We start from the raw sequence: 13,044 nt of genomic DNA, 5'->3' as shown, positions 1-13,044 counted from the left end.
GAGGGAAAAGAACCCCCAAGACATAGCTTTCCAGGGAAGCATTTTGTTACCGTGACGGTAGGGTCAGCACGTTGCATCCTACACATTGCTGTGGGCTCTTACTCAGCTGATGAGTCCTGGCATAGCCTGCCAGTGAAGGGCAAACCAATTCACAAAGACCTCTCTCTGTCTCTCTGTCTGGAGGTGCCTCACATGATCTGATGATATCCATGCGCTGAATTGCAGAGACGTGCATTAATTACCTTTAGCATACACCTTTGCCAGTCTCCTTCTGCTGAGACTATATGTAACATTGCAAACCACCGAGAGGGTCTCAAGCAGCTGTCATGTAAAAAGAATGAATTCCCTGCCACAGACACTGTTCCTCCTCCACCCCATGTGCTCCCAAATGATCTCTGCCCAAGGCTCGGGATGGACAATACCCACCACTGAATCAGTGACTCATTTACACACCAATAGCTCATGAACCTTCAGGGCTAGAATCTGTAGGCTCTCGTTTCTAGCCCTGGCAGATGACAAGGTCTCAGACCTTAGAGCTGTGACTCCATGACTGGAAACGAGCTATTTTAGATCATTTTCAGAGGTTTCCAAAACACAGTCATTATAATTTTTCTCTTTGTCTGAGGCCAGTGCTGTTGGACTCCCGGTAACGACATGAGGCTGGGCTTATGGACAAGGGAAATAGAGCCAATTTAAAAAAATTTAGTAAAATTTAAGTATCAAAAGCTTCCTTTTGAGCATCTTGCACAAACAGAGTTCATGACTGTGTGACGTGGAACTAAGGCTGAACTGGCTCTTGTTCAAGATGACCTGCCAACTCAGTTGTGGCTTTGCCACTCATGAGTCTTGTGCCCATCCAGTATGCATGGATGTGAAATGGGATAGACGGAAATATTCAAAATATTGTAATGCTGTTATACAAATCAATGAAATGGCCTCACCTGGAACAGTGTGTTCAGTTCTGGGAATCCCATCTCAGAAATGGGATAGCAAAATTAGAGAAGATTCAGAGACAAGTGTTGAGAATGATTAAAGCAGCAGTTCTCAAACTGTGGGTCGGGACTCCAAAGTGGGTTGCGACCCCATTTTAATGGGGTCACCAGGGCTGGCTTAGACTTGCTGGGGCCAGGGTTGAAGCCATTCTTTTTAGGTGACAAATCTGAGCAACTGTCCCAGATTGAGGTGTCATTAGAGGAGGTTTGGGACCAAATTGATAAACTAAACAGTAATAAGTCACCAGGACCAGATGGTATTCACTCAACAGTTCTGAAGGAACTCAAACAGGAAATTGCAGAACTATTCATTGTAGTCTATAACCTATCATTTAAATAAGCTACTATACCAAATGACTGGAGGATAGCTAATGTGATGCTAATGTGATGCCAGAGGGGACCCTGGCAATTACAGGCCAGTAAGTCTGACTTCGGTACCAGGCAAACTGGTTGAAACTATAGGAAAGAACAACATTGACAGACACATAGATGGACATAATTTGTTGCGGAAGAGTCAACATGGTTTTTGTAAAGGCAAATCACGCCTCACCAATCTACTAGAATTCTTTGAGGGGGTCAACAAGCATAGGGACAAGGGGGATCCAGTGGATATAGTGTTCTTAGATTTTCAGAAAGCCTTTGATAAGGTCCCTCTCCAAAGGCTCTTAAGCAAAGTAAGCTGTCATGGGATAAGAGGGAAGGTTCTCTCCTGGATTGGTAACTGGTTAAAAGATAGGAAACGAAGAGTAGAAATAAATGGTCAGTTTTCAGAATGGAGAGAGGTAAATAAATAGTGGAGTCCCCCAGGGGTCTGTACTGGGCTCAGTCGTACTTAACATACTCATAAATGATCTGGGAAAAGGCGTAAACAGTGAGGTGGCAAAATTTGCAGAGGATACAAAACTACTCAAGATAGTTAAGTCCCAGGCAGACTGCGAAGAGCTACGAAAGGATCTCTCAAAACTGGGTGACTTGGCAACAAAATGGAAGATGAAATTCAATGTTGATAAATGCAAAGTAATGCACATTAGAAAACATAATCCCAACTATACATATAAAATGATGGGGTCTAAATTAGCTGTTACCACTCAAGAAAGAGATCTTGGAGTCACTGTGGACAATTCTCTGAAAACACCCATTCACTATGCAGAGGCAGTAAAAAAAGCAAACAGAATGTTGGGAATCATTAAGAAAGGAATAGATAATAAGACAGAAAATATCATGTTGCCTCTATATAACTCCATGGTACGCCCACATCTTGAATACTGCATGCAGATGTGGTCTCCCCATCTCAAAAAAGATATATCGGACTTGGAAAAAGTTCAGAAATTATTAGGGGTATGGAACAGCTGCCTTATGAGGAGAGATTAATAAGACTGGGACTTTTCAGGTTGGAAAAGAGACGACTAAGGGGAATATGATAGAGGTCCATACAGTCATGACTGGTGTGGAGAAAGTAAATAAGGAAGTGTTATTTACTCCTTCACATAACACAAGAACTAGAGGGCACCCAATGAAATTAATAGGCAGCAGATTTAAAACAAACTAAAGGAAGTATTTTTTTCACACAATACACAGTCAACCTTTGGGACTCCTTGCCAGAGGATGTTGTGAAGGCTAAGACTATAAAAAGGTTCAAAAAAGAATTAGATAAATTCATGGAGGATAGGTCCATCAATGGCTATTAGCCAGGATGGGCAGGGATAGTGTCCCTAGCCTCTGTTTGCCAGAAGCTGGGAATGAGCGACAGGGGATGGATCACTTGATGATTATCCGTTCTGTTTATTCGCTCTGGGGCACCTGACATTGGCTACTGTCGGAAAACAGGACACTGGGCTAGATGAACTTTTGGTCTGACCCAGTATGGCTGCTCTTATGTTCTTAAGAGACATGATAAAAGTAGAGAACATAAGGAATGTGATACAGAAGGTGGATCAGGAACTCGCATTCACCCTGTCTTGTGACACAAGAACAAGGAAGCGTTCAATGAAATTACAAGGTGGCAGGTTCAAAACAGACAAAAGGAAATTGTTTTTTATCCAACGCACAGTTAATCTGTGTGGCTACAAAACATCCCTGAGGCAAGACTTGGAGAAGGACTGGAGAGCCAGAACAGTGACATTAGGCCGGTGGAAAAACCCACCAGCCTTTGGCAGGATAACACACACCCTCCCACTTGAGACAGTCAAGAAGCCAATGGATGAGTTTACTAAGCAGTGTCCCCCGTGGGAGGTTATTGCTTAACTGCCACACCAACATTTTGTGCACTTTACTCTGCTGCAGCTGGTTCTGGCTATTGCTGGAGACTGGCCTAGGAGGAGCTGTTCCTTTATTAACCAGATACAAGTCAGCGGGTCTGTTTCCATGTGCTAGCCCCAGCACCGCATAGAGGGCAGTGGAAAGCACATATGCTTACCTCCCTGCTGGATGAGAGACATGGGTTGCTTCCCTCAGACCCGGCTGGCATGCAGAGGATGGGGGCTGGGGAGGAAAGCGGGGGGGGGGGGGGGCGGGGCTGGGAACTGACATGGACAATGCCCCGTGAAGAAGCTCACCTTGGAGACCCAAAGTGAGGTGACCATATTTTCAAAATCCAAGAGCAGGACACTTTTCTGAGGTGTTTTAGGGTCGTGAAAACTCGTACAAAAGAGGCACTCGTTAGAACTGTGCGCTGGTGGCGCTACTCCCTGCTTGGGCTCTGTCACACGGCGGGTGCGTTCCTCCGGGTGCAGGCTGTGCCCAGGAACGCAGGCCAGATCTACACAAAAACTGGCACCACTTTAACTGAGGGTATTTTTAAACTGACTTCATTACACCAGCCCTAGTTTGTGTGTAGACACCCTTACTTCGGTTTAGCATAATCAGGTATGAACCTAAACTAGAATAAGCCACTCTGAGATGGAAATAAGAGAGCCCGCCTCCAGATGTGCAGCCCTTTTGCTGAGCGTTGAGTGTGTGGAGTTTCAGTAGAGGGTTTTTGTTTGATCTGTAAAATCACCCTCGTGGTATGTCCGCTTGGATGTCCCACTGCCAAGCCACCCTGTGGTTCGCAAGGGGGTTCCTCCCCTGATCTCATGCCTGGCTTCAGCAGAACTGCTGTTCTTGTCATTGGCTGCGTGGGCTCAGGGCAGTGTGCGTGGTCTGGGTGAAGAATTTAGCTGGATGGAGTCACTAGGGCTGGCGCATGCCAGGGCTGGCAGTAGGCTGTCCCCGGGGGTTGGGCCTCTCCCTCGTGGGCTGGCCAAGCTCCCGTCACGCTTCTTCCCTACCCCTCTGTGTTACAGCTCTTGCCCTGGAATGCCCCAAAATCAAAGTGAGCGTCTGTCGGGACTGCATCCAGTCTGGCCCCGGCTGCGCTTGGTGCAAGAAACTGGTAGGTCTGCATTTTTTTTATTGCACCAGCCCGCAGCTTCTGTGCTGGCCTCCCAGCCGCCCCCCCGCGCGACAGTGCTGGGCTACACTCACCCCTCCGCAGAAGTCGCCCTGCTCTTGGGAGGGGAAGCTGGGCCAAGGGGTCCCGAGGAAGATCTCCCACTGTCCCAGACTGAGGCAGGGGGAGTCTCCATCAGCACTCCCTGAGCCCAGGACGCATTGCTGTTCCCTGGGAGCTCCGATGGAGGCACCCCCGCAGACTCCCTGCAGCTGGTGATCTGGGCCCTTGCTGACCTCGCGCCATGGGGAGATGAAGGGTTAATGCAGAATGCAAGGAGGTTCATTTCCTGGGAGCGGGGATGGAGCCAGCTGAGCGAGAGCAGGAAGAGTGCAGGATGGGCAGGGGCGGCAGGGAGCCGGAAGATGAGATGGGCACATTGTCTGAGAAAGGACATTCCCTGTTTCCTTGATGAGTGAGTTCCTCCATCTTGATGGCCAGGCCAGTAGTTAACTACCAAACCCTGCAGCTCCAATGCAGTTCTTGTGGCTGTGGGGGGGAGGAGGAGGGGAGGGGAGGGGGAGCTGGGAGGTGTCTGGTGGCGGTAGGCTCTGTAACCTTTTCTGTGCCCCCTGTTCCCAGCTGGCCGAATGACTCGCTTGGGCAGGGCTCTGAACTGACATGGCTTGTGCTCAGCAGGATTTGTCTTTGTTCCCCCTTTGGTTTTGCAACGCACAGAATTTCACCAAAGCGGGCGAGCCAGACTCCATTCGTTGTGACACCAAAGAGCAGCTGCAGCAGAGGGGATGTGACGCAGCAGACATCGTGTTCCCAGAAAGCAACTTCATCCAAATAAACAACGCCCGCCTAGAGGGCAAGACCCAGCTGGCTCCCCAGCGAGTGCGCTTGATGTTAAGACGAGGTACAGTTGGCTGGGAAGCCGGGTTGGCAGCCTAGTGGGAGCAATGCCGAGTGGAGGAAACCACAGGCACACAGCCACTGATCAGCATGGGAATGTGTCCGGGTCCCTCTTTTCCTGCAGTGTGTTTAAATCACAGGGGGTGCTTCATTCGAGTGTGGAAACAGGCGCATGAGAAAAATCCTTGAGTCAGCTGAGACAAGCACCTGTGGGCGGGGGCTGGGGGGGTGTGATGGTCTGATAGCGGCAGGCCAGGCCAGGCCAGGATTTCACCTCTCCAGGCACACCTCACTGCAGCCAGGTGTGCTTGCCGAAAACAAGTACGAATTCACTGGCAAGGTGAGTCAGTGCAGAGTTGTGGCAGCTGCCCCACAACATGGATGCCCAGTGAGGGGGGCAGAAGGCAGACCCCAGGGTGGGGAAGCAGAAAGGCCATGACCCGGGAAGGAATGCCAGTGTCTCCAGAACAAGCAGACAGCCGTTGACAAGCACCAGGAATGCTCAGCAAAGGTGAAGCTCCTCGCCCTCCCCGGCACCACACAGCTGTGACTGTGCCCCTTGGCCTGCCAGCAGCCCCTTATCCTGGTTCATTGTGAGTGGGCAATATTTGCCCCAACATGCAGAACCATAACTAGGAATTGCCCTGATGCCTCATGAGCCTCGTTCACTGTGACTGTGCTTCTGGAGAGGAGGAGGAAGAGTAGCTCAGTATGCCCTGTGTGATCCCTGTCAGCCACAGCAAGGATCAGCTAACACGGAAATGCTGTGGGCTGTAGGAACACGAGTCCTGACTACAGCTGGGGGGGGTACCAAGAAAATGGCCTCTTTTGTTTGGCAGGAGTAAAATCCTGTGATAAGCCCAGTTCCTAGAGTGGTCCCAACGGGGCAGAGTTAAGGTGGTGTGTGGCAAGCAGCACCTTAACGCTGCATTCCCTGTGGTTCATAAGTTTGTGGTGAGTTTCCTCTTGTCACAGTAACTTTCTTTACAGGGCTGTGTGGAGAGGAGTTTGGGGCTTTCAGTCTGAAAAGACAAGGCCCTGTTGTGCAACACTGACCTTATCTCCACCTTAACACAGTTCTTTGTACATGAATTTCCTTTGTTTTCCAAATATGTGAAAGAACCCAGCTGGCAAGGGGCCCAGCCATCTCCCTAGCAGCAGGGCAGATGTACTCTCTCCTGGCTGGGACAGAGACTCTTTACAGACAGTGTTAGCCATTCCCGTAGGTCTCAAAGAGTCAAACCGTGGGGCGACCCCAACCACCAGTGCTCCTGGAGAGCATCTGCAAACACAACAGCCTTCAGAGCCACTGTCCCGTCCAAGAGATGAGCTGCATCACCACTGACAATTGCACTGTATACAGAGGGCTTTTAGGAGCTGATGAATAATGAAGAGATGTTACAAGCATGTTACAAGCATGCCTAGTATGTGTTACAGATGGTTATAAGCATATGAGTAGAACTGGGCAAAAAAAAATTGGCTGAAACTTTTTTCTAGTGAAAAATGCAGATTCAGGTTAACTAAAACATTTAGCAGATTCGTGTCAATTTTTAAAAATTGTTTCAGTCCAAATAAAACCTAAAAAATATTCCAAAAAATGGACCTGCTTGAAAATGTTGAAATGAAACATTTAGATTGTTGGATTTGAAACAGCTTTTTATTTTGAAATTTCATTCAATTTTATAAAGGCAGGAACATGTCGCTTTCGATGAAATTTCATTTCAGAAAAAATGGAAGTGTTTCAATAAGGTCGAAATGTTCCATTTCACAACAAAATGTTTCAATTTTTCATTTCAAAATGAGTTTCCACTCAGAAAGGTATATTATACCAACTACTATACCAGCCACTGAACCATGACCAGTTATTTTATTTGATAATTTAAAAATAATTTTTAAACCCTAATTTTAAAATATTATAAGAACAGAATAAAAAACAATATAAAATAAATATAAAGTCAAAATCAAAATGAAATGTTTTGTTTAACCCCCGCCCTTTTGTTTTATTTTGTTGGGCAGGACATTTTGAAATTTCAACTTTTCATTCCTATTTGGAATGAGTTTTTTCCCCTAAATGGTGGGATTTCCCCTGGAATGAATAATTCAAGTTTTGACCAGCTGTAGTTGCCTTTACCATAACAATAATTATTATCGTCGTGCCTAGAGCCCCCGTCATGGAGCGGGACCACACTGTGCTAGGTGCAGGGATATACACACAATAAAGCGTATCAGAGGGGTAGCCGTGTTAGTCTGGATCTGTAAAAGCGCAGTAAGATCTGAAGAGCTTACGCTGTAAATATCAGAGAAAATCCAACAGATGGAGACAGATCTGGGAGTCCAAGGAAACAATGAGAGACATTGGTCAGCAGGACAGGTGCACCAGCAGCCTAACCGGGGTCCCAGGAGATGGTGGTGGTTGCCATCATGTTGAAGCTCACGCCTTTCTCTTCTCCTGTCCTTCAGTGATCCACTATTGCAGTTGCGACAGCTCAATTCTCCCCTCCACCCCACCGCCCCCCGCGTTTTGTCTTTCAGAGACTGCAAAGGGAGTGATGGGTGGAATAGCCCATCCTCTCATTATCTTTCTGACACCTTGATTTTGGTGCACTGATTTCAAGTCCCACACTGGCATGATCCTAACACAGTCCTTGAGTCAGACCAGGAGGCTTTTTGTTTGGATTAATTCAGTCTGTCTGTCTCTCCTGTTTGCACCTTTTCTCATCAACATTTGTTGTTGTAGGTTATTGTGATATTTTATGAACTTTCACTCCCTTCTCATAGTTGAGCTCACAATTGGTAGGCCAAGTTATTACAACAGGGAAATGGCCCAAATGATGTGCTAGGGGAATTATCTTTGCAGCTGCATTCTGAATGGCTGTGAGCAGGGCAAGATGGCATTTGTGAAGGCCAGAGAAAAGGATTTTGCAGTAATCGAGATGTGCGAGGCAGAGAACCTGCAGGAGAGTTTTAGCTGTGTGGATGGAGAGGAAAGGCCAGATCTTATAGATGGGATTCAGAGATTCCAAAACCAGAAGGGACCATTGGAATCATCTAGTCTGGCCTCCTGGATAGCACAGGCCAGAGACCTGCCCCACAATAACTCCAAGAGCAGATCTGTTAGAAAAACACCCACTCTTGGTTTAAGAATTGTCACTGTCGTGCAGTGGAACAGGCGATAACCCACTAGGATCCTTGGTAAATCTTTCCAACGGTTCATTACTTTCACTGTTTAAAATTTACACCTTATTTCCAGCCTGAATTTGTCTAGTTTCAGCTTCCAGCCATAGGATCATGTTACAGCTTTCTCTGCCGTCAGAAGCTCACTAGTAAATATTCATTCCCCACAGATACGTATAGACTGTGATTAAGTCACTCCTTAATCTTCATTTTTTTTACACTGAATAGATTGAGTCTATCGCTATAAGGCAGGTTTTCTAATCCTTTAATGGTTCTCATGGCTCTTCTCTGAACCCTTTCCAATTCTACAACATCCTTCCTGAATTGTGGTCACCAGAACTGGACACAGTGTTCCACAGCAGTCACGTGATTCCATCGAGCTGTTTCCATGCTCTGCCTCTCCCCTGGCAGGTCAGCCGGCTGTGTTCAATGTGACCTTCCGCCGTGCCGAGGGCTACCCTATCGACCTCTACTATCTGATGGATCTCTCCTACTCCATGCATGATGACCTGGAGAAAGTGAAGAAGCTGGGAGGACACCTGCTCGCAGCTCTGAACTCCATCACCGGCTCCGGCCAGATCGGTGAGTGGTTCTCTGGGCACTCGCGCTCTCTTGGCAGCATTGACGAGCTACTAGCTAAATCCAGTTCTAGCAAGAACATAGGAAGATGCACCGCACAGCAATGAATATGGCCACCCAGCCAGCCTGCAGTAGCCAGGCCGGGAGAGACATCAGGGCTGGGGGAGGAGGTGTCCAGTAAGCGCACAGGGATAACACATACTGGGATCACCCCCTTGCTCTGCCCAGCCCCTCTACGGAGAGCACGGCACTCTGCTCAGCCACACGTCCGCGAAAGGCAAGGGGGCCCATAGCTGCAGTCAGGAGAAGTACTGGCTCCACATGTGCTTGGTTCAGCCGCTGCCGCTGCATTCGGGTTTGGTTCTGCTCACTGATATCACTGGCAAAACTCTCCCTGGCTGCCAGGGGCACAAGAAAGGAGCCTATTGACTGCAGGCTCTCAGACCCCACCGGTTTCACGTAAAACCAGCCTGGGATGTCCGACCCATCTGGGTCTCTGGCAGCAAAGAAAACAGGCTGAATGGGGAAGGAACTAGGGGCGGCCAGCCGGAGACAGCAGCCCTGGGGGAAATGTGGCCCACCCAGGCGTCTCAGTGCGCATCTCAGAGCTCTCTTAGCCAGAGCCCTTGGCAGGAGAGAGGCAGAGCTGGGGGGCAGGGGCTTCCCTTGGTCCCCAGCAGGAGAGCCGGGCAGGCGGAGCGGGGTGCAGGGGTGCCCATTTTTCTGGGGCCCCCCGCTTGGCCAGTGCCCCTGGGCACAGGCCCTGTTGGCTCCGTCTCTAATCCACCAGTGTGTGTCCCGGCCTGGCGGGGTTGCTCTACGGCTGGGACAGGATGCTGGTCTAGATCCCGTGTTCATGGATGGGCTGCGTAGCTGACCTGACCCCGGCACTTGGCTGGGCCCCAGCTTTCTAACTCCAAGGGACCCTCGGGCTCCTCCCCGGACAAGCAACTGCCTCCCACCGGCACCTCTCGTTTGCCCTGCCCTGGTTACTTGCACCTTCCGCCCACGCCCCGTGGCATAGTGACCCCCGGGGTTTATGACATCCCCACAGCTGCACTCGCCAAGCCTCTGGCCGTGGTTGTTTGAGGGATGTGGTACTGGGCACTGCTCCCTAATCCTGCGTCCCCCTGTGCATCCCAGGCTTCGGCTCCTTTGTGGACAAGACGGTGCTGCCTTTCGTGAACACACACCCCGAGAAGCTGAAGAACCCCTGCACAAATAAGGAGACCACCTGCCAGCCCCCATTCGCTTTCAGGCACGTCCTCTCCCTCACTGAAAATGCCCAAACGTTTGAGACGGAGGTCCAGAAGCAGTCCATCTCGGGGAACCTCGATGCCCCCGAGGGCGGGCTGGATGCCATGATGCAGGTGGCAGTCTGCGGGGTAAGTCCAGTCGCCATCACCCGGCTTAAGCTGGCTGACGGGTGGGGATAACTCAGATCCAGAGCCTGTGTGGCCAGATGGTGAGGGGCGTAAGGCCAGGCCCAAGGGACCATGCGAATGACTGAAGGGTTAGACACCAGGCCTCTTAGGGAGAGACTCAAGGAGCTCAAGCTCGTTAGCTCAACCCAGAGAGGTTGGGGGGGTGACTTGACCCCAGTCTGTAAGGAGCCGATATTTGATAATTGGATCTTCAGTCGAGCCAAGAGCGGTCTAACACGGCCCCATGGCTGGAAGCTGAAGCTAGCCACGTTCAGACTGGAAATAAGGTGTTAATAACGACCAGGCGTCAGGCTGGATTCTCCAGGGGGAGAGGGAGAGCTCAGTGGCTTGAGCATTGGCCTGCTAAACCCTCGGTTGTGAGTTCAATCCTTGAGGGGGCCATTTAGGGATCCGGGGATTGGTCCTGCTTTGAGCAGGGGGTTGGACTAGATACCTCCTGAGGTCCCTTCCAACCCTGAGATTCTATGACAATCCTCCGTGGCTGACTCCAGACCAGCTGTTCCTCTAAAGGAACTGCTCTTGGGATTATTGTGGGACAGGTCTCTGGTCTGGGCTACAGAGGGGGTCAGCCTGGTGATCCGCAGGGTCCTGCTGGCCTTGGCATCTGTGGAAAGGGACAGGCACTTCCTCACATGGTGGGAACTAGTACCATAAACTCTGCTAAGCTTTTCGTAACACTTTATAAGAGCTGCCCCAGAGCCCCAATGCACCAGGCTGCAGCAACAGCTGATCACAATGCAGGAAAGCGCCTGAGGAGCCCCCAGGCAGTGTGAAGTCCTGTGCTGCGCCCGGACTCTCATTCCCTTCCCCAAGCTCCCCCATGTACATACCCCCTGGTCTCTGTCAGATGGGTGCCTCCATGTCCCTGTAAACGCCTCTCCTGGGACGTGCATGTTCCTGCCCGTACTCCCTGGGCTGCCTGGCCATATGTCCTGTCCTCGCTGTCGCTCGGGTGGGGGGGGAGTCGGCCTAGGCCTGCCTGTCTAGGCGCAGTGGCTGCCCTCACTACTAGGGATGTAGGCCCAGGAGCATGAATGGGGTCTGGGTCTGCCCTGGTGTGGGTTTATCTCTGTTTCCCCTTTGGGAGGGGCATCTCCCTTGTTTCCATTAGGGAGGCATGAGTCTGCATTGGTCTCGGTGTGCTGGGAAGTGCAGGCCCATGTCTGTCTATAGCAGTGCCATGCACCTCCACACACTCCTTGCTTCGTGGAGCGGCTTTTATGTCTGTATATTTCCTTGTCTTGTTCTTATTCCCCAGCTGTTTCCCGGGAACTTGCATGCCCATGTCCTGTCTCTTTGTGGTATGAACACGGAGTCTCTCTTTTGTTAGGACGTGATACTCCATATTCCTGAGGTGGCCTGGGCTCTCTCTGAGCCTGTTGATTCCGTTCAGGTAGTTCAGGCCTTACCAATCCACGGCAGTAAAGTCCCATCCTTTCTGTTCTCAGGGCAAGATTGGCTGGCGCAACGTAACGCGTCTGCTGGTGTACGCCACGGATGACGGCTTCCATTTTGCTGGGGATGGTAAACTCGGAGCCATTCTGACCCCTAATGACGGTCAATGCCACCTGGAAGATAATACATACAAAAAGAGCAATGAGTTTGTAAGTGTCCTTAGCAGCACGCTGGCTCCAACTCACCCTGGCTTCCCCAATGAGCAGCCACTTTGCAGACTAGCTGGAGCCATTTCCCCTCCAACCCTTGCCCCCTTCCCATTCTTGGCTCCCCCCGGTACATCCCTGTGAACAGCATCCGAATGGAAAGTTTGCAATTAAATCTGCATTTCTGAGCCTGCTGCTGGCGAGCACTTACCTGCTGACAAGGGTCCCCCTAAGAGACTGTGAAGCAGCCCCCCAGTGCTCTAGAGGGGTGGGGGTGGGCTCCAGGGGGAACCCCTGTTTTACTCTCAGAGCATGGAGGAGTGAATCGGGTGCTGGGGTTTGTGTCCTGGACACTCTGGCAGGCCTTTCCCGTAGCCGCCACCCAGAGAAATGCTGTAACCCATTCACACAGCAAGGAAAGCAAATCGGAGACACTGAAATCCCTAATTCTGGGGCCTGCTCCAATTTCTCTCATTTACATCTGGGTAAGTCAGACAGATGGTGGTTAAAAGTCTGTTGCTAGGCCCACAAGTCTGCTGCTGGAGAAAGGAAAAGCCAGTCAGCTACCGGCTCAAGAGAGGCGATCCCGGGTATCTCACTCCATCACAACCCGTCACCATGCTGGTGCTGGGAGCGGGTCTGGAAACCAAGCACATTTATCGTCCCGATAGCAAAGAAGGGTCTAAAATGTAAACTCGCTGCTGCTGTTCCCTTTCTCCCCAGGACTACCCGTCCGTCGGCCAGCTGGTACAAAAGCTTGCTGAAAATAACATTCAGCCCATTTTTGCTGTCACTAGCAGGATGGTTGGAATATACCAGGTAAGTAGAACTCGAACAGTCCCAGAAACGTGGTGGTTCAACGCTTCTGAGAGACAAGGCAGCCCAAGTCTCTCCTTCCAGTCTCAGTGACATTAGCACTGTTCTGCTCTTGCCCAGGTGGGGTGTACGAACCCCACAGGAATCGG

General features: G+C 50.4%; 1 protein-coding gene across 9 annotated transcripts in view; it reads left to right on the top strand.

Annotated features, from left to right (window-relative positions):
- The window catches only part of ITGB2 (integrin subunit beta 2), a 60,916-nt gene that overhangs the window by 32,372 nt on the left and 15,500 nt on the right, over positions 1-13,044 (top strand). For all 9 annotated transcript variants that reach the window (XM_045032814.1, XM_045032810.1, XM_045032813.1 and 6 more), the window contains 6 exons: positions 4,277-4,365; positions 5,101-5,284; positions 8,866-9,036; positions 10,177-10,418; positions 11,927-12,082; positions 12,803-12,898. In XM_045032814.1, the coding sequence (XP_044888749.1) occupies positions 4,277-4,365; positions 5,101-5,284; positions 8,866-9,036; positions 10,177-10,418; positions 11,927-12,082; positions 12,803-12,898 (938 nt within the window). The remainder of the gene's footprint in view (positions 1-4,276; positions 4,366-5,100; positions 5,285-8,865; positions 9,037-10,176; positions 10,419-11,926; positions 12,083-12,802; positions 12,899-13,044) is intronic.

The sequence above is a fragment of the Mauremys mutica genome, chromosome 10 (assembly GCF_020497125.1).
Source record: "Mauremys mutica isolate MM-2020 ecotype Southern chromosome 10, ASM2049712v1, whole genome shotgun sequence".
In the NCBI taxonomy this organism is placed as follows: domain Eukaryota; kingdom Metazoa; phylum Chordata; order Testudines; family Geoemydidae; genus Mauremys; species Mauremys mutica.
This window is presented reverse-complemented; position numbering and strand designations above follow the sequence as displayed.